We start from the raw sequence: 25,622 nt of genomic DNA on the forward strand, positions 1-25,622 counted from the left end.
CTGTCCAAAGTAGTCGCCATGCTTTGGGTTCTTCCGATTCTTCCTTTCTTTCATGCTGTGTTACACTTGGAAATTGTACATTATGTGTTCCCCTGTGGGATCTCCCTCATAAGTGATCAGCTTGTAAAGTCAGGATGTGGGTCTCCACGTCCCCGGGGCCTAGCGTGATACCTAGTTCAGAACATATTATGAGCCTCGAGGCACCTGGGTGGCTCAGGGGGTTAAGGTTCCGACTTTGGCCCAGGTCATGAGCTCGCAGTTCATGAGTTCCGGCCCGGCAAAGGGCTCTGTGCTGACAGCTCAGAGCCTGAAGCTGCTTCAGATTCTGTGTCTCCCGTTCTCTCTGCCCCTCCCCTGCTCATTCACTGTCTCTCTCTCAAAAATAAATAATAATAATACATTGAAAAAATTAAAAACAGAACATATTATGAGCCTCGATAATATTACTAGATTCTGCTTAAGAGTTACGTATTGGGCTCAAAAAGCATTAGTTAAATGAATATGCCATTAGCCACTCCCCAATGTCCAAACACATCCCTAGATTAATGCAGCCTGGTACTCCTGGTCCAAGGATCACCTCCCTCCCCGACCCTCCTCACATTCTGCTTAGCTGAACACTCAACCTGTGTGCAGACCGGGCTTTCAGTTCACTGCGCGTTTCCACGATTTCTGTAAGGAAGGCTGCAAAGATGTCCATGGAGACCCAGAGCACGGGCAGAAGGGGAGGGCGTGAAGGGCCCTTCGAGTTTTGCGCGAAATCGATTTATGCAGTCCTGGAGCGGAGGGCGGGGACGAGCCTCCGCCGCGTCCGCGCCGCTTCCGCTTTAAGGGGAGGTGCCCGAGCGGGCGCGCCGGGCGCTCCCGGAAGACGCGGGCGGCACGTCCTCTGCGCCGGATCCTCGGCCCTCCGCACGCGGTCCCGGGCTCTCGGCGGCGGGTTCCTCGGCCCCGGGATCCCCTGTCCCCCGCACGCCCTTTCCGCTCTGGGCTCCCGGACCCCGGCCGCCTGACTCCCGCTCTCCTCGCCCCTCTCCCCCTTTTTCTCCAACCCGATCGCCGGCCCTCCGCACACCCTTCCCGCTGTCGGCGTCCGGATCCTCAGGCCCTCAACGTTGGGTCTCTGCACCCGCCCCTCCCAGCCCCCACCCGCCACCTCCCGGCCCCAGGCTCCTTCCCACCCTGGTACCCGGGGTCTGGGTCTTCGGCGGTCCGTACTGCCCACCGCCCCGGCTTTCAATCCCTTGACCCGGGTGTACCTTCCTGCCTTCCCCGCACCCCTCCCTCCTGGCTCTCAGCACCCGCGCTCTGCGCCACGACCCTCACCCGCACCTCCACCCAGCCTCTCCTCGCTGTGGCCCTCCGCGGGTGCCCGGCCAGCGACCTGGAGTGGGGTGGCACCGCCTGCGCGGCCACCTCGCCGCAGGTCGCGTCCCCGCTCTGGGCCTGGCCTGGCGTCTGGCTCGGCCCCTCCGGCCCTCGCAGTCGGTGCAGTTCTGAAAGCCCCCGAAGGCGCAGGCGGCCTCGGACCTTAGGTCTAGGCGAGGTACCGGGAGGGAGCTCGGGGTGGAGCCGGGACGGAGGGGCCGGGCTGCGAGGCCTAGGGGGCGCTCCCTGCAGGGCAGGACCGGGAGCCAGACCGAGCTCCGCTTGCACTCGCATAGTTAGCCTGCACGCGGGCTCTGAGCGTCGCCGCATCTCGCTGCTGGCCCACTTTTAAGTGGGATACTCAGCTGTGGCCTGGACTCATGTCAGCCTTGCCCAGAGCGTGAACATAGATGGGTGCCCTTTAAGTCGAGGGCGGGCAACCTAGGCGGGGGACCTGACCTCTGGGAGAGGATGGTGACCCCCTGGCGTTTTTCTGTTAGGGTCTGCTTGTCGTACCTAAGAGGTTTTGAGCTCAGACAGGAACTCGGCCTTCTAAGATCATCTGGGTGCTCTCGTAATGCCAGACTCTGTTGGCTTCTGCTTGGCACTTTACCCAAACTTATCTCAGCCTATGGAGACGTTGGTGAGGGGGGCCCTGAGAGCGTGTGCCAGCAAAGAGCCAGCTGGAGTGACCTAGCTGAAAATGGGCCACCCCAGAGAGTCTCCCAAGAGGGGCCGCTAGGATGCCTCCTTCTGCACCTTCGTATCTGGCTCCGGGCTGGGGCTCTCTTGATGAAATTCTTCCCCCTCCTTCTCTTCTACCCCCTCACCTACCTGGCACCCAGCATCTCCAGCCTCTGGCTCTATCTGCTTCTGAAAGCCACGGAGACCTCGGGCCCAACATACATCAAACTGGGCCAGTGGGCCAGTACCCGGCGGGATCTCTTCTCGGAGGCTTTCTGTGCCCAGTTCTCCAAGCTGCATGTCCAGGTGACCCCCCACCCTTGGACTCACACTGAGCACTTCCTGCGGCAGGCATTTGGGGAAGACTGGGGAAGGGTCCTCTGCTTTGAGAAGAAGGAACCTGTGGGTTCAGGCTGTGTGGCCCAAGTGTACAAAGCACGTGCAAATCCCGCCTTCCTGGAGAATGTCAGCATCCAGAGACTTGCCGAGGCCTCCAGTCTGCAGCCTTCTTCAGAAGCTGGGGCAGTCGGGAGGCTGGGAGAGCTCTTTGGACCCCTGGGAAAGGGGTCGAAGTTTCAAGGAAGTCTTGCCGACCAGTCATTTCTAGAAAGGCTGCTCCTCCCTAAAGCTGACCCGGATGGATCAAATGCAGTCCTGTCTCAGTCTTCAGCACCTGCCCACCAGTCTGAGCCAGATCACCTCATCCCTGTGGCAGTGAAAGTAAGTGCTCTGATGTTGTCACCTGTCCCTCCTGTCTCTAAAAATCTCACCGACCCCACAGAGCTGTCCCCGATCAGAAACCCCCATTTGCAAATCACCCCACATTACCTTCCACTGATTTCTGTTAGCTTGACCTTTATCTGACTGCCTATGCTTTGCAAGCTGTTATTTCTTGGTTCTAGGGAGTGGTTGCGTGACTAGTCCAGTAAAGGCAAACGAAGAGGGTTTGGGGTCCGCTGCCTCTGTGGCTAGAGGAACCACCCAATGGACCCACTACTCTGGGGTCAGGGTAAGTCACAGACAGTCTAGGTTAGATACCATGTGGTGAGCCCAAGATGGCAGTCTTCATTTTTACAGAAGTGGCTCCCTTGTCTCTTCATTTCTTTTTTTTTATTAAAAAAAATTTTTTTTTACATGTTTATTTACTTTTGGGAGACAGACAGAGTGGGGGAGGGGCAGAGAGAGCGGGAGACACGGAATCCGAAGCAGGCTCCAGGCTCTGAGCCATCAGCACAGAGCCCGACATGGGTCTCGAACCCATGAAGCGCAGGATCATGACCTGAGCCGAAGTCAGATGCTCAACCGACTGAGCCACCCAGGCGCCCCTCTTCGTTTCTAGTCACCCCTGCCTGGGCTCCATCAATTTTTAGTCTCCACACTTTTCCATTCCTTTTCAGCATGACCCCGGGGGGTCTGGCCGACCCAGGTAGCAGGGGTCTGATGCTCTCTTACACCTCCTTGGAAAAAACCCTCCCAAGCGTTCCTCAGTTCACACCTACTGAATCACACTTTCCAAGAGAGGAAGCTGAGGCCTGTCTTTTTATAAAGGCTGCAAGTGATTCTCATGAGTAGGCATGTTTGGGGAACACTGGACCAAAGTATCCTCTGCTCTGTGGAAGGCAAGGAGTGGGTGCCTGCATGATTTAATCTGTTCTTAAAGAACAGATGTTATGTTCTGCATGTTAGATGCATGATTTAATCTGTTCTTGGTGCCTCTGAAGTAGGCATTTCTTTAATTTCTATTTATTTATATTCCCATTTTATTCCGGAAAGGACTTGAAGTGGGGATAGGGACTGTTATCTTCATGTTTTCAAAAGTGGAACAGGGGCGCCTGAGTGGCTCAGTAGGTTGAGTGTCCGACTCTTGATTTTGGTTCAGGCCATGATCCCAGGGTTGTGGGATCGAGCCCTGCATCAGGCTCCACGCTGAGCATGGAGTCTGCTTGAGATTCTCTCTCTGTCCCTCTGCCCCTCTCCCCAACTTGGATGTGTTCTCTCTCTCTAAAAAGAAAACGGAAGAAAAGCCAGAAAACTTTAAAAAGCGGAACAGGAGGCTGAGAGGTTGAGTACGTGCCCAGTTTCGGACTGGGCAAGAGTTGCAGAATAAACAGGCATTTGAAAGCAGACTCTTCCCGTCCCACCGTGGTGCATCCTTGCTGGAGTTCTGTGACTCTAGATCCTTATCCGACTCAGGCTTTGGACTACCTGACTCATTTACCTGGTGCGCTGGCTCAGTAAAATGCAGATTTCTGGTCCCATCCCCAGGGTAGGTGATTCACTAGGTCTTGGAGGAGGCCCAGCAGTCTTTGTTGTCACGAGGCACCCCAAGGTGACTTTTATGCCTGCTAATGTTTGGGAGCCACTGACCTAACCTTAATGTATTTGGAAGGAAAAGCCCATCTCTTCTTCCCAGCAAAGCCAAGTGCAGCACAGAGGAGTTGCCCTGAGCATCTCCTTATCGAAGGCACATGGGAGTGAGGGCGGCAGGAGCATCCCGGGTGTCGGGACGCCATCCGGTTTTGCTCTGATGAGCATCAGGCTTGGCTCTCCTTTGATGGTGGGACCCAGCCCTGTCTGGGTGAATGTGCCCTCCTGATCCCTCTTCTGTCTGTCTTCCTGGCAGGTGTTGCACCCTGGCTTGCTGTCTCAGGTACAGATGGACCTGCTGCTGATGAAGACGGGCAGCCGAGTCCTCGCGCTTTTGCCAGGAGTCAAGTGGCTGAGCTTGCCGGAGATTGTGGAGGAATTTGAGAAGCTCATGGTCCATCAGGTGAAGCCTCCTTCCCTCGGTTGTAAATAGCATCTAACATAGTTCTTGCCGTTGGCCGTTTCGTAAATGCTGAACGAATGCGTGATTTCCTAGAATGTCGTGGCTCGTGTGGTGTAGTAGTCGGGGTAGGTACTGCTAACTGACATAACCAAGAATACCCCAATCTCAGAGGCCAAGTGCAGCGAGGTTATTTCTTGTATCAAAGTGCCATGCAGATGAGCCAAAGGAGGGAGAGGGGACTCTACTTCATGGTTATCCAGGGACCCAATTTCCTCCCAAGTTTGGTGCTGCCATCTTCAACCTGGGTCATCTAGGGTCCGTGTGGAGTGGAGAGAGAGGCCACTGTGGCCTTCTTAGTCTACAGGTCAGAGCTTTAATCGCACGGGCCCAATGTCACCGCAAGGGTGCCTGGGAAACACCATCTTCCTTAGCGCCTGGGAGGAAAGTACCAGGATCCTGGTGTTACCTGTGTCATCTGTGTTACCTGTGCCACAATCGATGGCTGATGTCCAGGGTGAGAAGAATTAGTGAAGTCACACACTGTGCCTTTGCTTTGTTTCGTTTCCAGGGTTTTTGAGTAGACAAGGACCTGCTCCCTGTCCAGGACCCTTGGGATACTTGTTTAAGTAGCCGGACTTGGTGAACATGTTTTGGGGGCAGCCGGGGCTTCAAGTAGGCAAGTGCACTGGCTCCCTGTTGGAGAGTGCAGAAACTGGCCGTCTTTCAAAAGCAAGGTGCTCAGTCTTCATTTCTGTCCTCTGATGGAAGGTTTTAAGTCCCCGGCGGGGATGCATTTGAATGTTTAGAAAGCTTTGCTTTATGCTGCGGGCAAGGTAGTTTCCATGATAAAAGAAAATTAAAATAGAGGAAATAGCTTCTATTCCAGCAACCAGCTCTGCATCACTGTCATTCCTACCACCCCTCCTCCAAGTCCGATAGACACCATGGGGTGATGGGGGAGATTTTCTCGTCCATAAGGAATATATAGTACGCAGAAGGGGACTGGCCCATAAATACCTGCAAAAAGAGCACGATCCCAGTTATAGTAGGAGTCTCTCCAGGTTCACGTGGGTAGAGCTGGGGCCCGAGAGGGGAAGTGGTCATTCTGTCCTGAGGGTCAGGCTCCCCAGACTCCAGCTGAGTCTTGAAAGGTGAGTGGTGTTTACGGTTGGACCAAATGGGGGAAGAACATTCCCATCAGAGGGACTAAGGAAGGCGAAGGGGATGGGGAGCATGAGGCAGGCCAGGATGTTCAGCACCGAATAGACTGGCTGAAGCTAGAGTTCTGGGAGGTGGAGGAAGCGGGAGGCACAAAGAGATGGAGCTGAAGAGAGCAGTGGGGGCCAGACAGTGAGCCACCTTGGATGTCATCCTAAAGAATTTAGGCTTCGTCCTACAGGTGGTAGGGGGCACCAGCAGATGGATTAGAGAGAGGGAAGATGGGGGTCAAGGAGCCCAGTGCCTCTTTTGGCTGGGAGTCACCCTGGGAGCTGTAGTGAGGGGGAAACCGGGGAGTGGATCCGAGAGAGGTGTGGCTGCAGCCTTGGTGGCCTGGAGTCACAAATAATGTGGAGGACAAGAGAGGGGTAATCTGCAGTGACTCCCAGGTGACTGGCTGCATGGGGGGTGGGGGGAGTAAATTCCGTTGAGACGTGGAGTTCAAGGGTGGACTCCATTCAAGACACGGAGTGTGGGCTTCTAGGAAAAGAAGTGTGGAGTTGGTAGCGGGGTCTGGACGGGAGACCACGGTTCTGTCGTGAGGAGGTGCTGGCTGAGGACGTGAGGGGATGGAGAGGGAGAGTGGAGGCTGGTGGAGGTCAGCAGCTGAGACCGCGTGGGGGCACACAGGGGAGGAGTGGCCAGGAGACCAGACCTAGACGGAGCGGTTGGAGGCAGGGGGAGGACCGGGGGAGGAAGGGTGGGTGCCAAGAGAACTGTTCAGGAGGAACAGGGTCATCAAGGGCACCGGTAGCAGGTGCCTGGAGAGATGGGAGCGGTCCCTTGAGTGGCAAGGGAATGGCTTGCCGAGTGGAGGGAGCTGCGTCAGCGCGGTGGGCAGAGGGCAGCGCCGGCCCCTGATGGAGGTGGACCTCAAGAGGGGGACAGGTCTAGGGCTGGTGGAGGCCAGAGGGCCACCGGAGAGCACAGGAGAGAAAGCCCTGGGACGTGGGCAAGGGCTCCGTGGCCTGGAGCCACGCGGGGTGGGCAGAGAGGGAATAGCGGGGAGGCAGTGGAGTCCAAGTGCGGCGAGGGGGTCTGCAGCTGTGGCTTCCAGGAGTTCCCGCAGCCAAAACCGCCCTCCCTTGTCTCCTGAGGAGTTCTGCAAGAAGGCAGGTGCAGAAGGCCGCTGCACGTGGTGACTCACTAGCTTGCTGGCCATCCAGATACTGCTCTCCCTGGGCCCAGGTTACCCCTCATCTTTTCTCTCCACTTCCCTCTAGATCGACCTGCGTTACGAAGCTCGGAACCTAGAACACTTCCAGTGCAACTTCCTGAATGTGAATTCTGTCAGATTCCCCACCCCTCTGCGTCCCTTTGTCACCAGGGACGTCTTGGTGGAAACTTATGAAGTAAGAGTGAGCGCTTCCCAGGCTGTGCTTTCCACTCACAGCTGGGCCATCTCCGCTGTTCAGTCTGAAAAGGCAAAAGCCAAGAGAAAATGAGGGCAACTCAGATATGGCATGAGGCAGGGAGGTCGTGTAGCGGGGTGGCTGGGAGCCTGGGCGTGGCTTCAGACTTTCTGGACTTGAAAATCTGCTTTCTTTTTTTTTTTTTTCTTCATATGTCAAATTGACAGAGATTTTATTTTACTTTATTATTTTATTTTATTTTTTTAAATTTAATTTATTTTTAAAATTTACATCCAAATTAGCATATAGTGCAACAATGATTTCAGGAGTAGATTCCTTAACGCCCCTTACCCACTTAGCCCATTGCCCCCTCCTACAGACCTCTCTAGTAAACCCTCTGTTTGTTCTCCATATTTAAGAGTCTCATGTTTTGTCCCCCTCCCTGTTTTTATACTATTTTTGCTTCCCTTCCCTTATGTTCCCTTCCCTTATGTTCATCTGTTTTGTCTCTTAAAGTCCTCATATGAGTGAAGTCGTATAATTTTTGTCTTTCTCTGACTAATTTTGCTTAGTATATAATACCCTCTAGTTTCATCCACGTAGTTGCAAATGGCAAGGTTTCATTCTTTTTGATTGCTGAGTAATACTCCATCGTGTATATATACCACATCTTCTTTATCCATTCATCCATTGATGGGCATTTGGGTTCTTTCCATACTTTGCTATTGTTGATAGTGCTGCTATAAACATTGGGGTGCGTGTGTCCCTTCGAAACGGCATACCTGTATCCCTTGGATAAATACCTAGTAGTGCAGTTGCTGGGTCATAGGGTAGTTCTATTTTTAATTTTTTGAGGAACCTCCATGCTGTTTCCAGAGGGGCTGCACCAGTTTGCATTCCCACCAGCAGTGCAAAAGAGATCCTCTCTCTCTCTGCATCCTCACCAACATCTGTCGTTGCCTGAGTTGTTAATGTTGGCCATTCTGACAGGTGTGAGGTGGTATCTCATTGTGGTTTTGACTTGTCTTTCCCTGACAATGAGTGATGTTGAGCATTTTTTCACGTGTCGGTTGGCCATCTGGATGTCTTCTTTGGAGAAGTGTCTATTCATGTCTTTTGCCCATTTCTTTACTGGATTATTTGCTTTTTTATAGATTTTGGATACTAACCCTTTATCTGATATGTCGTTTGCAAATACCTTCTTCCGTTCTGTCGGAAAAACTGCTTTCCATTTTATTTGCTGGTGACTTCAGTTTCTTGGTGTATAACAGCAGGCACCTGCCCCTGCCTCATAGGGTTGTTCCAGGACATAGTGACACATTGAATACAAGATGCCTTCAGCAGAGTTTACACAGAGAAAGTGTTCAGCAAATGTTTGTGTCACATCATTGCCCTTAGCTGTTGCCTGGTTCAGCCTCCTTTGTAAAGATAGTAATGGTGAGATCCAGGGAAGTGACACGAATGACCCGGTGTTACTAGCTGTGTGATCTTGAGTAAGTTATTTAAACTCTCTGGGCTTTAGTTCTTTTATTTGCTCCTGAGGAATAACAAGATCTGTCTTAGCGGGCTGCTTTGACAATTAAATAACTAACCTGTGTGAACTGTTTATTTACTAGCTCTTTCTTGTCTCTGCCCTTTCATCGTCCTTTCCGTTTCCCTGCCCAAGGCCATAGAGCTCATTCATGTCCCTGTTGACTGACTCTTGATCAGAATCTAGTTCTCCTGGGGTCTGTTCCTGTGTTCTCCCACCATCTTACAGCATCTCTTACCTGTGGGGGGCAGAGTTGTGGGTTTCCTCTGTAAAATGGGACTTGTTTTCCTTTGAGAAGTGTTCTAGAAGGGATAAGTAAGTAGATTAAAATTAACTTGTGGGTGACAGATTCATAGGGATTCTAAGGAAGGAAAAACTCTTGAGAAGAGTAGGGATGGGAAGGCAGTGCCCATGTGTCACGTGGGGATGAGGAATACGTGGGGTGTTCGGCGGGCTTTTCAGGGTAAAGCTGTCTCTTCCTTGACCTTTCTTCAAGGAAAGTGTGCCTGTGTCCAGTTACCAGCAGGCGGGGATTCCTGTAGACTTGAAGAAGAAGATTGCACGTCTGGGGATCAACATGCTTCTGAAGATGGTGAGTTCATGGGCATGGAGAGGGTGCCCCAGCCCAGCATGTGGTCAAATCTCACGTGGGAAGATGGTGGAGACACTGGTCGGCTCCCATGGGCGGGAAGATGAGGAAAGCAGCAAGCCGCCATCTTGAAAATCTGCTCTAGGAAGAGCTGAGCCACCCACCACGACCGTTCATTCTACATCTTTCTGTTAAGCGCTTTCTTGGTGGCATGTGCTTGGTCACCATGCAGGGTGCGGTGGGAAGAGTGGGGAGCAAGACCCAGGCTCTGCCCAAGTTGCCTACAGTTTAGGCAAACAGCGGAAGATACCGTATGTTAAATGGTACTTCATTCATTCAGCAGTGTTTATGGAGCACCCTCTCTGTGCTCAATAAACTAAATTGAGTGCTGACTTTACAGTAGTGAGCGAAACCGATATGATCACAACGTTCATGGGACTGTCACTCATTGGGAAGACAGGCCACAAATGAGTAAATGATACACAGGCACAAGAGGGTCATTTAGGTGGGGCCCTTCCTAGCCTCAGGATTCATTCAGAAAGCGACGCCATCTGAGCTGAGATGTAGAGGAAGTCTAGGTGTCACCTACGAGGGCTCAGCCTGATGATGTAAATGAGCTGATGCCCGTAAAAGGACATAGGGAGCCCTAAGCAGTGTTAGCTTCCGTGTCATCATTAGTACTAACAGCAGCAACTGGCATTGATAGCAGCTCACGTGTAGGAGTAAAGAAAGTGGGCACTGAGGTTATCCAGGGTCTGGACTCTCCCTGGCAGTTGGCACAGAAGGGAGTGGCTGAGGGATGGATGGCATGTTGTAGGCAAGAGAGAGGATATGAGCCCAGGTCTGCAGCATGTGGAATACGGGTAAGAAGGAACCAGGTGTGTCGGCACAGTGGGAAGAAAGAAACTGCGTGACTGGCATGGAGCTGTGGGGGCCGAGGCCAGTGGCCAGAGCAGGGCAGGGGTGAGAAGAGGAGCTCGGAGCAGGCCTCGACTCCACCTCTGGCCTCTGGTGGAAAGTCAGCAGCACCCCCCCCCCCCACCCCCCCTACCACCAGCTACTCCCAGAGAAGCTGGATTGTCTGGGGAGAGCTGGGTGTTCTCTCAGTCGGTGCAGTGGGAGTTCAGTGGGGAGAGGACTTTGTCCCCAGCAACAGGGCTCCAAGGGGCACCTTGGGCCAGAGGGGAGGGTGCGGTGGGGGCAGCCAGGGGGGAAGGCAGCAGGAAATAGCACGCAGAATTGGGGTGATCGTGATGGGTTCCAGCTTGCAGAATCAAGGATGGGGGTGAAAGCTGGGGGGCCAAGGGGACAGCAAGGTGCCAGGAGGTTCAGCCCGGGGTCAGGGGTCAGCCAGCCTCTGGAAACCACATCCTGCGGGTGTGCCAGCCCTGGCTTCTCTAGTTCCAGGATTTTCACCAGGGCAGCGGGCTCTCTTACCTCCTTCACAGCCAGAACCTGTCCCAGGAGGGCCTCTGGCCTGGGTCTGCAGCCAGTAGGAAGTAGGAGGGTGTCCCTGAGAGCCTCTGAGGCTCTTCTTCCCCTTTGGAAGGATTGCTGGTGGTTTCTGACCACAGAGATGAGCTTTCATAGGAGGCAGATCCTGTCCCACCAAGTCACACCTGACTTCCTGTCCGGCATCGTCCTGGGGCTTTCTTTCCTGCTTAGTGGGTTCGAAGCCACTTCTCCCCACCCACCCGATGCTGTGTGCCAGTGTGGGTTGTTGGTATCATGGTTAGACTCTACCGTGTGGACGGATGGAGGGAATGGAGGGGATGTCTGATTAATGAAATGTTTTTCTAAAAAGGTGGTTCCTCGAATTTTAAGAATATAGAATTTGGGGGAACCTTTAAACAATGAGTAGATAATTCGTGATTAGAATATCAATTGCTCAAACTACAGTATAAAAATAAGTCCTTTGAAATGCAGTTTGGCCTTTGATTTTTCATGTTCCCTTCTAATCTTTTTTAATGTTCTTTACTTTGAAAATAACTTTTCTCTTAAAAATGTCAACCTGGCCTTCGGCAGTACAGATTCTGAAGTGAGAACAGAAGCCACGAGGCTTTATAAAATGTACACCTCTTTGCCATTGTACTCAATCGATGTGGGGCTCGAACTTACAAACCGTGAACCCTGAGATCATGACCTGAGCTGAAAGCCAGAGTCGGACACTTACCCGCTTGAGCCACCCAGGCAGCCCCCACCCCTGTCCCGGAAGCTTTTTCACGTGTGGTCTGGTGGTGATGGGGTGGTGACTCAGCCTTGAATGGCACTGATCTCCTTCCAGATATTTGTGGACAACTTTGTCCATGCAGACCTCCACCCTGGGAACATCCTGGTCCAGGGCGCCGACGGTCTTTCCAAGAGTCAAGAGGCACAGCTGCAGCAGGTGGATGTCTGCAATACGCTGGTGATGGCCATGACACCTGCCCCATGCCCGCTGCGCCTGGTGCTGCTGGATGCCGGCATCGTGGCCGAGCTGCAGGAGGCCGACCTGAGCAACTTCCGGGCAGTTTTCATGGCTGTGGCGATGGGCCAGGTGAGACCCACTGGGCCGGCGGGAATCGGAGATGATCTTTTAGGCTCTTGGAAACCGTGGGGTTTCCCTTGTCAATCTTGTTAATGCCTGCCTTGGCCGGGGGTGCTCTTGATGGACGCAGGTGGAGTGGAGTGGAGCAGGGAGAGGGAAGGAGAGGAGAGGAAACGAAGCTATCCAAGGGGTCTTTGGTCAGAATGCGCCGATGCCCACGCGTGACGCCCGTTCTAAGCAGCTCACAGTTTGGGACAGCATCCCGAATGCTGTTTCGTACTAGTAGTTTCTCTTCCCTCCTCAGCAGGCATGTGGGTGGGCACTGGGAACGCCGGCTTCTCGTCTGAATAACGGCTGGCCTGGCCTGGGCCATTTGCTGCAAGACGGCAGGCTGGTGAGAAGCAGCAGCTTAGAGACCTTACTCTCCAAGTGTGGGGAGATACCTTGGAATCTGGAGTGGTCTTTAACCCCCAACCCTGTGGCTCGGAGGGGCTCCAGTTGCTGAGAGTGATTATTTATAGAAAGGGATTCAGCAAAACCTCCACAGAGTCAACTTCAGGTACTACATCAAGAGTGACAGTGAAGAAACCCTCTGGCCAATGATGTGGAATTTTCTAGCAAAAAAGACCCTGCCAAAGAGAGAGCTGGTTTAAAAAACAAAAAGGCAAAATTCAGGGGAGGCTCTGCTTATTTAGGAGGCTTCTGAGGGGACAAACCAAAGGCTCGAGCCTGAGACCTTATGAAAGCATCCCCTGGGCCAAGGTTAAACACTGAGGTGCAGTGGCAGGTGGAGGGTGGGGGGACGTTCCCCTGCGCAGGTGGGGGAGACAGAGCTTGGCTCCTGGGGTGGCTCTGTGGGAGGTGAAAGGCATTGTAGTGACCGCTCGGGTGTCCGGGGAGACCGGGAGGCTCTCTGGTCAGAGGGCGCCCTGGGCAGAGGAGGCGGAAGGCTGGAGCGCAGAGGTCAGGTCGGGTGTGAGGAGGGAATTCTCCTCGGGCGGGGAGAGAGTCCACGAGGAGAGTGTGGCTGGTCCGGTCCAGCAGCAGGTCCTGGTGACTCTGGGGGATGGGCTGATTGGTCGGCAGTGCCTCGTGGAGCGCGAGCAGCAGGGCACTGGTTTTGCCCCGTCCCCTGTGTGGCTGTTGAAGGTGAAGGAGGCGAACACAGCCCCTTGCCCTGACTGCACTGGAGCCTGTGGGCTCCCAGAGACCGACAGAGGCTTTGAAAGTCTTTGTTTGGTCACCAGGTATTTTGGAGTGGGTATAATTAGAAAAGCTCAGGATGGTAGACAACTGAGGTGGAAGCAACTAGAATACAAAGCAGTTTGGGCAGAGCGTCCAGTTTTATGGCCTCTTGACTCTACCGAGTTTCCTTTCTTTCACGTCTTGCAGGGCCAGAGAGTGGCTGAGCTCATCCTGCATCACGCCCGGGCCAGTGAGTGCAGGGACGTGGAGCGGTTCAAGGCCGAGATGGCCGCCCTGGTGACTCAGGCCAGGAAGAACACCATCACCCTGGAAAAAGTGAGCAGGCCACTTGAGGGGCAGAGGCCTTGGGGTGCTTACTGCCCTTGCCCTTGGATGGAGCAGAGGTTGAAGGGAGACCTGTTCGCAGGGAGAAGTCTTGAGTGGGGTTGAGCGTTAAGGCAGATAGAGAGCGCACGTTTCCTCTGCCCACGTCTTCCGGGTGCAAGGCGACCCACTGGAGGCCTGGCTCTCAAGAGTGACTCCTCGACCAGGTTCTCCTGGTGGCTGCTGGGGCAGGGACATTTACAGTGCCACTCTCCCACCCATCCCCCATCCAGGTTGTGGCCCTTCTGCAGCTTCGCCTGTGTCTGGAGCTCAGCTGAGTGGGGAGGGAAGGAGGACGAAGGCCCCGGAGCAGCCAGAGGACATGCCTAACCTTCGTGTCCTTTATTTACAGCCGAACCAAAGCCCACTCGGTGTTTTATACACAGTTCTAACCCGTTTTCTTGCCAAGTTCATGGCCTACACTAGCAGGAGCAAGTCAGAGCAAGGAAGGGCCCCCTGTAGCGAGGAGCTGGCACACTGGCACTGGCCATGTGGTGTATTCACCTAAGATTTCTGTGCGCCGAGAGGGATGGGATCCACGGGCCCCCAGGCTAGACCGTGGCGGGGGGCTTGGAACTCAGTTGTGCGATGGGAGCTGGGCTTGTATGTATGCGGTCCTTTCTGGAAGTTGTCCGAGAGCCCCTTTCCCGACGTCTGGTGTGTGTGTTTGCGGGGGGCGGGTCGGTGGGGTGGGGTGGGTGTGTGTGTGGTTGTGGGTGTGTGTGTAGTTTGTGTGTGTGGTTATGGTGTGTGTATAGTTGTGTGTATGTGTTTGTGGGTGTGGGTGTGTAGTTGTGTGTGTGTATGTGGTTGTGGCTGTGTGTGTGTGTGGCTGTGTGTGTGTGTGTGCATGTGTGGCTGTGTGGGTGTGTGTGTTTGTGTGTGGGTGTGGTTGTGGATGTGTGTGGGTGTGGGTGTGTGGTTGTGTGTGTGTGGTTGTGTATGTGTATGTGGTTGTATGTTGGTGGTTGTGGCTGTGTGTGTGTGTTTGGGTGGGTGTGCGTGTGTGGCTGTGTGTGTGTGTGTGTGTGTTTGGGTGGGTGTGCGTGTGTGGCTGTGTGTATGTGGTTGTGTGGTTGTGTGTGGGGGTGGTGTGGGGGTGGTTGTGTATGTGGTTGTATGTTAGTGGCTGTGTGTGTGTGTGTGTTTGGGTGGGTGTGCGTGTGTGGCTGTGTGGTTGTGTGTGTGTGGGGGTGGTGTGGGGGTGGTTGTGTATGTGGTTGTATGTTAGTGGCTGTGTGTGTGTGTGTGTGTGTGTGTGTGGGTGGGTGTGCGTGTGTGGCTGTGTGTATGTGGTTGTGGGGGGGGTAGTGTGGGGGTGGTTGTGTATGTGGTTGTATGTTAGTGGTTGTGTGGCTGTGTGTGTGTGTGTGTGTGTGTGTGTGTTTGGGTGGGTGTGCGTGTGTGGCTGTGTGTGTGTGTGTGGCTGTGTGTGTGTGTGTGTGTGTTTGGGTGGGTGTGTGTGTGTGGCTGTGTGTATGTGGTTGTGTGGGGGGGGTAGTGTGGGGGTGGTTGTGTATGTGGTTGTATGTTAGTGGTTGTGTGGCTGTGTGTGTGTGTGTGTGTGTGTTTGGGTGGGTGCACGTGTGTGGCTGTGGCTGTGGCTGTGGGCAGGGGCGGGGGTGGGTGGTAGGACGGGGTGGGACAGGGACCTGGAAGGTACAGAAGTGGTTGTGGGGACTCCGCAGTCCGTTTTATTCTGTTTTCCAGCTTCAAGTTTCCAGCCTTCTGTCGAATGTCTTTAAGTTACTGATGACTCACAAGGTGAGGCCCGAGGCGCAGCTGAGCCTCCACGCGCTGCTCAGGCTGGAGGGCAGGCGTCTGGGGAAGCCGGAGGGCGGCCGCAGGGTGGAGGGAGGTACTTCCCCTCCGTGCGATCTCGTCCTGGCGGACATTCGTGTGGCGAGTGCTGTTTGTGTTCGCTGACGCGGGCGTGGCGGGCCGTTTCCCTCTCACGGTGACTCTGAGTACCCCTCGGTCGAGCGGCCCAAGTACCCGCGATACCCAGCTGGAGAGACGAATACCCGGCTGTCTTCACAAATGCCAGAACCGCCTCACTCGGGCTTTTCATGCCTTTTCCGTCCTCAGTTCTCATTAGTGATGCTTAGTATTAACGTAAGTCATACTTACCTCTTTCCCGTGTGGCATAAAGTCCCGGGGCCAAGGGTGGCCCAAGAGGAGGTGCCTCTTGTCCTGGTGGGTTCAGAGGCCCCGGTGGGGCTGTCCTGGCCTTCGCCTCCTGCCCCAGTCCCTTAGGGGGAAGTGGCCTCATGGTTCTTCACCTTGGCCTTTGCCTCGGCTCTATCTGCTCATGATGAAGTGTGGTCTTGGGCCACTCTTCAGAGTGAAGCCGCCAGCCAAGGCGTCGAGGGTGGGGAAGGGAGGATTCTCCTCTGAAGATGGCCTTTCCCATCATTTCCCGTGAGGCTCTGCAGTCTGGTAATAAAACACCACGTGGAGGAGGCAGCTCTTTGGCAGGGATCATAGCACAGAGCTGAGAGTCCTAAAGTTGTTTGGCCCGGCGCCTTCACTCTACAGAAGGCACAGCGGGGGAGGCCGGTCTGCTCTCTTTCTCGGGCCTCAGTGGTGGAGCCGGGACTTGACACGTAACCAGGTCTCTCAGTCCTGTGCTCTCTGTGCTGCTCCATGACTCCTCTGCAGTAGCAGCATGCTTGGGACAAAAGAGACTCACAGACCAGGGGTCTCCAAGTACCCTATGGATTCATGAGATAACAGGTGCCGCTGGCTCGTGTAGGACGCCTACCACCTGGGTCCGTTGCGCATCCAGCTTCTCGTTAAATCTCAGGACGATGCCCGCAGGCAGGTCTGATCTCTATCGTGTTATCTGAATGAAGAGACGGGGCACGGAAGGACTAAGTGACTCCCCACGTCCCACCAACTGTGCGTGGCACAGCCTCCCCCCTGCCCCCCTGCAACTGTCTCTTGACTCTAGAGTTGGCTTTGTTGGTGGGGTTTTGGTAAAAAACTTTATGCTTTCCAAAACTTCTGACACGTTCTGTTTTGCAGGAGGCTTCCATACGGCCTCGGGGTTGGGGAAAGCTTTAGTCATCGCTAGGGAGTTGGGTTGGAGGGAAACAGGACTGAACATCCGCTCCTGGGAGTTCAGTCGCACACGATGCAGAGCAGGTGGCCAAGACTCAGGCTCACCAGCTCTGACCTGAATGAGCGCCTCCCAGCCCCCAGGGCCGCCGTGAGTAACCACAGTAGTGTGCAGGGGCTCCCTGTGTGCGCCCTATATCATGTTGTCACTGTCCCATTTAAAGCCCTCAACATCCTCAAGGCAGGCACCTGTGCCCAGAGGCCCAGCCACGAACCCACGGCCACACGGCGCCTGTGGTAATGCCAGGACCCGGGTGCCGGCCGTCTGACCACAGAGCCCGGACTCTTCCTGCTTTGTCCTCCTGTCCCCCGTGCTCTAACTCCGCAGACAGCCTTCCTTACACACAGTGTGGGACACAGTGGTTCAAAGCTCTTGAAGTGTTTGCTGTTATCGTTGCTGTTCCCAGGATGGGAGAGCCGACAGGTACCTAGTACAAGTACCGAATTCTGGACACTTCACCAGGCATTTAATTTTTTAACAAAAACGTTTATAGGTAAAATATATGTATACATTTATCCTAACCATTTTTTAAAGTTTTTTTTTTAATGTTTATTTACTTCTGAGAGAGAGAGAGAGCGCACATGTGTGCTTGAGCGGGAGAGGGGCAGAGAGAGAGAGGGGGAAGCAGGCTCTGTGCTGAGAGCAGAGAGCCCGATGTGGGGCTCGAACCCATGAACCGTGAGATCATGACTTGAGCTGAAGTCAGACATTTAACCGACTGAGCCACCAAGGCACCCTAACCCTAACCATTTTCAGTGCATAGTTCAGTGGTGTCCACCATATTCACATTGTTGTGTAACAAATCTCTAGAACTTTCTCAATTTGCGAAATGGAAGCTATATCCGTTGATCGGCATCTCTCAGTTAATTTCTTCCTCCTGGCAACCCCTGGCAACCACCGTCCTACTTTCTGTTTCTGTGATTTTGACGACTCTAGATATCCCGTATAAATGGAATCGCGCCCTATTTGTCCTTTGGTCACTGGCTTCATTCCACATCATGCCCTCGAGGTTCCTCCATATTGTAGCACGTGACAGGGTTTCCTCCTTCTGTAAGACTGAATAATATTCCACCATATGTCTACACCGTATTTTCTTTATTTGTTCACCCAGCCACGGATATTGGGGCTACTTCCCCCTCTTGGCTGTTATGAATAATTCTGTAGTGAACATGGATGTGCAAATATTTCTTTGAGGTCCTGCTTCGAGTTCTTTGTATATTTACCCAGAAGTGGGACTGCTATATCATATGGTATTTTTTTTTAGTTTTTGAGGAAGCTCTGTACCGCTTTTCCATGCGTGATTTTACCTGTCTGCCACCAATCTACAAAGGATCCAGTCCGGCTCTTTGCTAGTGCCCATCCTACCGGGCGTGAGGTGGTATCTCCTTGTGGTTCTGATTGCGTTTCTCTAGTGATTAGTGACGTTCAGCATCTATTCATATGCTTGTTGGCCATTTATACATCTTCTTTGGAGAAATGTCTATTCAAGTGACACTTAATTTTTTAATAAAATATTTGCCAGAGGGGAGCCTGGGTGGCTCGGTCTGTTAAGCTCTGACTTCGGCTCAGGTCATGATCTCACAGCTCCTGAGTTCGAGCCCTGCGTCGGGCTCTTTGCTGACAGCTCAGAGCCTGGAGCCTCTTTCGGTTTCTGTTTCCCACTCTGGCCTTCCCCTGCTTGTGCTCTGTCTCTGTCTGTCTCTCTCTCTTTCTCTCAAAAATAAATGTTAAAAAACATATACATTTGTCAGAAACAGTGGAAGAAAGAATACAACAAACACAAGCTCACCCCTCAGCTTAAGTTAAGAATGAAAACATTTCTGGTGGTGCTGAAGCACGACCTGACCCCCAGACAACTTCTCAGGTCTTAACGGAGACAAATGCCCTTTACCTTTTTTTTTTTTGAGTTTTATTTATTTTGAGAGAGAGCATGTGTGCCAGCGGGGGAGGGGCAGAGGGTTAGGGAGAGAATCCACACTGTCATCGCAGAGCCCGACAGGCTCGAACTCCCGAACCGTGAGATCATGACCTGAGACGAAATCAAGAGTCGGACGATTAACCCACTGAGCCCCCCGGGCGCCCCAATAACGTTTCACTTTTAACAGAGAGTATTTCCCCCTGAGTCAGCCTTCCATTTTCTGACCTTCTGTGCTCTCGAAAAGCAGATTCTTGCTCTTCCAGGTTTCAATTCTGGCTCTACTCTCCCTCACGCAGCGGCCTGGAATAAATCACTTAACCACCCTGCACCTGAGCTTCCTTTCTCTAGCATGTGGAGAACAGTACGTTTGCGGACTAGTTGAGTAATTTACTTAAATCGCTGCTACTATTCCCCTGGCTCCAAAGGGGAGGCAGCCATGCTGTTTGAGCAAAGCCACTTGCGCGGTCTCACAAAGGCCGTTGCAGCTCTTGAAGGATGACCCTCGTGCAGCTGTGAAATAGTCATTTTATCATTTTTAAGTCATTCATCCACACACACCCCTAGAGAAGTACGTGCTTCATCCCCCAGATTTTCCGTCAATATTTCTAGTAGAGGGGAGGTTGGGGGACTGGATGATGGTGGGGAAGACGATGGGGTCGGGAGAGGAGTGGTAGGTAGGTGGTAGAAATCCCAGGCATGGAGTGGACGGTCTCATGGTTATCCGGGATCCTCTCTCTCTGTCGGTGGGCTTTGGCAAGAACCAGTTTTTCTGTTTCAGGTAAAGCTAGAGAGCAACTTCGCCTCCATTGTATTCGCCATCATGGTGTTGGAGGGGCTTGGCCGCTCCCTGGACCCCAAACTGGACATCCTGGAGGCAGCGAAGCCCTTCCTTCTGAAAGGACCAGCGTCGTCCTCCCGCTGACCGCAGCCGTCGGCAGGCAGCGGGCTTTCGTCTCAGAACTGAAGGCCACCCCCGGCAGCCTCCCCTGTGGCAGCTTGGACATTTTCAAATTGGTACGCGTGGAAGGCATGCCGAGGTCTGGCACTCTGACCTGGTTCAGGCTTCTGTGTGAAAAGCTTTGGGTTATTTGGGGAAGGAAAGGGAGGGGAGACTCCTCTCCGTTCAGCGTGGGAGATGGGCCCGGTGTCAGGGAGACTTTCAGGGAAAATGTTCCGCGGAGGAGGACAAATAAACTTAGTTATTTTGTTTTCTCGTTTCTCTCTTTTCTTCTTAACCCTGTACATTTCCCAATCAGGGAGGCCCTGCAAGTGCTCTGATATTTAGGTTAGAAAATGTCACAGAATCCTGTAGACCCATGGCTTCCAAATGTTTTTGATTAGGTACCCTCCTAGTGAAAAGTTGAATCTATTTACATACATACCTGCACGCACATAACGTATTTAGAAGTTTTATACAGGTTCTACCGCCACCAGCAGATCTCTGAAGGCACGGTATATGCTCTGGGCAAATTTTGCTGTACTTCAAAGTATCTTCTTGATAATCTTTCATATTTTTTGGTGACCTGCTAAATTTTATGACCAGGTAAAGTGATTAATATGGCTGCCACAGTAGGGACAGGGACGGAATCATCTCTGCCATTTTCTTAAAGTTCCCCGGTGCTCACATATCAGCATTCATACTGCAGTCTCTGAGCAGTGTTCAGGCCCTTTCCCATTCGTCCAGGGTTAATTTTGGCTGATATTAACACAGAGCTAACAAAATGAGAACTTCCTGTAAACCAGGGCCCGACATCTGCAGTAGCACACGGTGACACTCTCCAGCAATGAATTAAGGAGGCCACTGCCTGCCTTTCTGCCCTGGGCCCACTCACGGTCAGTTCCCCAAAACGGGTGGGCCCCCATTGGACTAAGCGGGTTCCAGGGTCAGCTTGTAGAGCCAATATCAGTAAAACTTAGTTTCTTTCTTTTTCTTCTTTTCTTTCTTTCTTTCTTTCTTTCTTTCTTTCTTTCTTTCTTTCTCTTTCTTTCTTTCTTTTCTTTCTCTCTCTTTCTTCTTCTTCTTCTTTTCTTTTTGATAAAAAATAGTATTTTCTCCCACATCACAGTGGATTCTCTTGCTTGTTTTGGAGACCGCTGCTCTAGATAGTAGTAAGTCAAGCCTTCCCACTCTCTGGAAGTTCTGGTCTGACCACAGGACTAGATTCTTCCACTCTTTCCTTCTCAAGGATGAAGTTCCTCCCCTTTGTCTTTTAGGGAGCAAAGAAGGTTTAGTTGCACATAGGATCATTTGGGGCAGTTTTTTTGAGGGGTATGGATAGCAATTTTACTTATCAGGTCTTTTTTTAATGTTTATTTTTGAGAGAGAGTGTGTGTGAGCAGGGGAGGGGCAGAGAGAGAGAGAGAGAGAGAGAGAGAGATTGATTGAGATTCCCAAGCAGGCTCCATGCTGTCAGCACAGAGCCCCTCGCGGGGCTCGAACCCACGAACTGTGAGATCATGACCTGAGCCCAAATAAAAAGTTGGACGCTTAACCAACTGAGCCGCCCAGGCACCCCTTTACTTATCAAGTCTTGAGGGGAGGGCACTCTAGTCAGGCAGTGAGGGGTTGGGGTGGCTCCAGATAGCTGGGGTGGGCAGTGGCACTGTTCTGCTTCCTCACGGGCACTCTAGCCAGACACAGAGCCCTTGTGTCCGGTGCACGTACACCTACGCTGTGAGGTGAGAGAGGGTCCAAGTGCAGGGTGGGTGCCGCCCTGAGCCTGTCTCAGCAGTACTGAGCTTTGCCTTAAAGCCGATGGATTTAATCAAACTATTGGTGGCATGTGTTAGTTATCTAACATCGCATACAAACTACCCCAAACTTAGTGGCTGAAAAACAACAAAACTTAGTACCTCACAGTGTCTGCAGGTCAGAAATCTGGGTGCAGTCTAGCCAGGTCCCCTGCTCAGGGTTTTGCCCAGGCTGAGGGCATCTTGAGTCTCCACAGGGGTGGGTGCGATGCCAGGCTCATTCACGTGGCTGTTGGCACACTTCAGTTCCTCGTGGGCTGTTGGACTGAGGGCCTCAGTTCCTCAGGAGCCATTATAGCAGCAGCCGAAAATGAACACAGGCTGTCTCAAAGAGGAGAAAAATGGGCAACAGATGTGCTTTAATGTAGGTAATTGGCTGATTTTTAAATTCAGCATCTTAAAGAATGCTACATCTGATTTCTAAAGTCGTCTTCTTACCGAGAAAAGGCTACTGACTTGGGTGTAAGTGGATAAAGGGGCAGCATGGTGGCTGTCCCCTGAAGAGCGACCACAACTCAATCCCTTCTAAAGTAGAAAGAATAAGGTTCATTTCTGCGTTACTAAAACCGCTGGACAGATGGGTTCCTTTCTTCTTTCTAAGACTTCTAGAGAAAGGGAGATCAAGCCTTTAAACGTAGGAAATGAAATGATACATGAAGTTGTGTGAACAAAAGTTTGTTTTGTTTTTTCTCTCCCCTCCTTGCTTCCTTGCTTTGTTTTCTATTCCCAGCCAAGGAATAGGTTCTTGATTTGGGGTTAGATGCTGTATGTTAGGTCAGTTAGGGTCTGTCCCTAACTGACAGAGCCACCCAGGCGCCCAGCCCCTTTGGAATTCTTAAAGCGTGTCTAGAAAACAAATAGGCATCACTGCTACCTGGTCAAAATATTTTACTGATTGGGACCATAAACTTTATAGTAAAATCAGAATTTGTTAATGCAAGGCATTAAAGCCAAGGGTCCTACAAATGGTCTATAAAACTATTTTTCTTACAAGCATTATTATAATTATTTAATATTACAAGCAAGCATTGAAGTTAAAACTTCTTGTTTAGTAATTCAGCAAAAAAGATGGGAAGAGTGGATGAATTTTAATTCCCCTGAATAGCTTTTGCTAGGAGGAAAGGAAAGAATAACAAAGAATAAACATTTCCTGAGTACATGTGGTGGGCTAGGTACTCTTAGAAGACTCGCACTCAGATGGGGCCACTGATACTCAGAGAAGTAAAGTGACTTGACTTTAATAGAGCTAATAGAGCTATTAACTCGATTTGACTCTATTCACTCTATTTGAACTCCAGATCTTTTGGCTTTTTTTTGTTTAAGCTGTGCTCCACCTCCCCCCCCCCCCCCCCCCGCCCCGCCCCTTGGCCTTGCAATCACAAATTCATTCTTTGCTGGGATCGGGGAAGTTGTGTAGCTTGGGCAGTGAGCTCCCAAGGAAGAATGGAAAGCTCTGTCTTCCCAGTTCATGAACTTCATATCTTAGTGGTCATACATGTCACTAGAAAGGGTAAGTGGCTCAGAGGAAGCCATGCTCTTGTGTATCAACTGGAAAGTCAACTTTCATCCAGAAAATAGTGGATTCTCTCCTCTATACACCAGCTTACAAGTTGGGAGGGGAGAGAGTTCTACAGGGCCAGGGGTTAAATTAATAGGCTGCTCAGAAGGTCACAAGGCAACTCAGTAATCCCAAGCTTTATGTGAGTGTAACTCCAGGGAGACAGGTTTCCTGTTACAGGGCACATGGAGACCCAGATCTTGGCACAGGAAGGATGTCAGTTATATTCAGTGCACTGAAATCCCTAAATTTAGGTCTGCATTTCTCTCCGTAAGTATCCTCTTCTTCATGCTTGTGACTCTGAGAATGAAGTCTTCAGGGCTTAGCAAACGATGCATTTCAAATCTCCCAGGTGTGAGGCTGGCAGGCTAAGTTTATAAATTAACCTTGTGGGGGGTGCCTGGGTGGCTCAGTCGGTTAAGCAATCGACTCTTCACTTTGGCTCAGGTCACGATCTCAGGTTGGGGAGATCAAGCCCCAGCTGGGCCCTGCCCTGACAGCATGCAGCTTGCTAGGGATTCTGTCTCTCCCTCTCTTCCCCGCCCCCGCTCGCATGTGAGCACACTCTCTCTCAAATAAATAAACAAACTTAAAAAAATAAATCAGTTAATCAAACTTGCAACTTTTTAGGAAGACCATAACCGGTAAGTAAAGACCCTAAGAATTTCTGGGAGGGTTGGGGGGAGATGGTGGTGTGGGTGTCTAGAGGAGCTTAGAGTCCATCCAGGATTTAATAGAAGGCAATATTAGGAGACAAAAGTCAAGAATCTAGGGTTGGCTCAGGATCAGGGAATTAGAGCACTGCATAAACTGGAGGGCACGCTAACATGCAGATTCCTCGGCCTTGCTCCAGACTGAAGAGTATCTGGGATCGGGCTCCTTAGGTGATTCTGATGCCACCAGTCCATGTACTGGTATTTACGCACCACTGGCTGCTGGTTGGTAATCAAGTGGCAGAACAATAAAAAAAACGAAGACTTTAAAGAAAACTGTTGTGAGCCTCTTGCAGGAGAGGAGAGCACAAAGGACTCGCTTTGGGCAGGTCCTCTGCTTCAGAAAGGGTCTAGCAGCCTTAAGGGGGGTCCAGAAGGCAGTTAACTAGGGAAGAACAGGCAGAGGAGCGGATGGAGGTGGGAAAACACCGTGTAGATGAGCAGTCAGAGAGGAGCGAGTGAGCAGACTCAGTGTTGGTTTCCCAGCACAAGCGCGCCAAGAGCGTCTCCTAAAGCTGAGCCTGAAGCCGGGAGACTCCTAAAGCCTTTCCCCGGCAAACGCCACCTTCTGGGAGAGGGGCGGGGCGACGTCATGACGTAACGGGGCGGGGCGCCGGGGGGAAGTGACGTAAGAGGCGGTGCGGCCTGGGAACGGCGATCCGGACGCGGGCTGGCATGTCGGCTCTGAAGCGGTTGGCGCCTTTCTTTCGGGTTGGAAACCACTTGTTCAGAGGCCGCGGCTCCGGGGCGGCTGGAGGCACTGGAGTCCGTCAGTGAGTGTTGGCTGGGAGAGGGGCCCCGCCTGTTTCTAACGGAAAGCGCCGGTCTTCGGGACGCCCTCACCTTGACGCCGGGCACCTGGGCGGACCGGGTCTCTCCAGCGATCTCCGCCCCGAGGCATGCTGGGACTTGGAGTCCCGGTCCGTGACGTGGGGGCCAGGGAGAGCCGGGGGGCAGTGGGCGCCGGGGCACTGTTTGCTTGGCAGGTTTTCCACTGTGCGGGGGGCCGCTCCTGCCCCAGGGGAGCCTACCTTTGGGAAATTCAGTTGAACGTGGAGGCAAGCTGGAGCTGATCTGGAAGCGAGAGCAGGAGTTGGGGGAGGCGAGGGCGTTCTGGCAGAGGAAACAACCTGTACGGTGTGTTTTGAAGCGTCAAGTGCGAGGCAAGGAGTGTCCGAAGTGCCTCGGGAGACCTTGGGACGTAGGGAGGGAATGTCCGCATGCCCGGCTGGAGGATTTCTAACGGAGGCGATAGCGATCCCAGCGAGGTTTTAATTAGATGTCACATAACCAGATTTTAATTCCATTCTGAATAGTTACTCTGGCTTCAGGGTGGAGGATGAATTCTCTTAAGGTTGTGGAGGTGATCACCCAGAGAGAGTGCCCAAGGGTGAGAAGAGAGCCAAAAGTGGATGCTTGGACAATATAGGAATAAAAAAAAAAAAAAAAAAAAAAAGAGATCTTATTTTTTAGAACTGTTTTGGGTTCACAGCAGAATTGAGTGGTAGGTACAGAGACTTCCCATAAGGCCCCTGTTCTCATGCATAGCCTCCTCCATTATCAACATTCCCTATGAGAATGTTCCCTTTGGCAGAATCGATTGACACATTATCTCCGAATCCCATAGTTCGTGTTAGGGTTCACTCTCGCAACGCCAGAATTTAGAGAATGACCAATAGAGGAGTCACCCGTGAGGCAGCCCAAAAATTCAACTGGAGATCATAGTGCTGGGATGCCAAGGGAGGGCACTTCTGCCAAAAATGAATTGGTAGTGCAGAGATTCAGTACGAGCAGGACAGAAAGTAGAACGCCCGATTTTTACAGGTGATGTCCCAGGCCCCTTAGATCATCATCTACGTTTTTCCAAGAGGCAGGGTAGGGTAGTGGTTAAAAGCAGGATTGTGGCCTCAAACTGCCTCAATTCAAATGTCACCTCTGCCACAGTCTAGCTGTTTG

The 25,622-nt window shown here is 52.2% G+C and overlaps 2 protein-coding genes across 5 annotated transcripts in view; both read left to right on the forward strand.

Annotated features, from left to right (window-relative positions):
- Positions 1-884: 884 nt before the first annotated feature.
- ADCK2 (aarF domain containing kinase 2) lies at positions 885-19,853 on the forward strand. Of its 2 annotated transcripts, XM_060633279.3 has the most exons (8): positions 887-2,769; positions 4,673-4,819; positions 7,261-7,389; positions 9,417-9,512; positions 11,794-12,045; positions 13,429-13,557; positions 15,316-15,369; positions 19,423-19,853. In XM_060633279.3, the coding sequence occupies exons 1-8, from the start codon at positions 1,837-1,839 to the stop codon at positions 19,564-19,566; spliced, it is 1,884 nt and encodes a 627-aa protein (XP_060489262.1). In that variant the 5' UTR covers positions 887-1,836; the 3' UTR covers positions 19,567-19,853. The 2 variants fall into 2 exon arrangements, with proteins under 2 accessions (XP_060489263.1, XP_060489262.1); XM_060633280.3 differs by lacking the exons at positions 15,316-15,369; positions 19,423-19,853 and adding an exon at positions 13,839-14,531 and having other exon boundaries at positions 885-2,769.
- Positions 19,854-24,289: 4,436 nt separating this feature from the next.
- Positions 24,290-25,622, forward strand: part of NDUFB2 (NADH:ubiquinone oxidoreductase subunit B2) — a 222,834-nt gene continuing 221,501 nt past the window's right edge. For all 3 annotated transcript variants that reach the window (XM_060633289.2, XM_060633287.2, XM_060633288.2), the window contains exon 1: positions 24,290-24,439. In XM_060633289.2, coding sequence (XP_060489272.1) covers positions 24,342-24,439 — 98 coding nt within the window. In that variant the 5' untranslated portion in view covers positions 24,290-24,341. The remainder of the gene's footprint in view (positions 24,440-25,622) is intronic.

This window comes from Panthera onca, chromosome A2 (assembly GCF_046562875.1).
Source record: "Panthera onca isolate mPanOnc1 chromosome A2, mPanOnc1 haplotype 2, whole genome shotgun sequence".
In the NCBI taxonomy this organism is placed as follows: Eukaryota; Metazoa; Chordata; class Mammalia; order Carnivora; family Felidae; genus Panthera; species Panthera onca.

Excerpts from the sequence above, each read along its gene's own strand:
- ADCK2 (XM_060633279.3), top strand. The coding sequence starts at position 1,837 with ATGGTGACCCCCTGGCGTTTTTCTGTTAGGGTCTGCTTGTCGTACCTA. Across the intron at positions 7,390-9,416 it reads TCTTGGTGGAAACTTATGAA|GAAAGTGTGCCTGTGTCCAG; the intron begins GTAAGAGTGAGC and ends CCTTTCTTCAAG. Across the intron at positions 15,370-19,422 it reads AGTTACTGATGACTCACAAG|GTAAAGCTAGAGAGCAACTT; the intron begins GTGAGGCCCGAG and ends TTTCTGTTTCAG.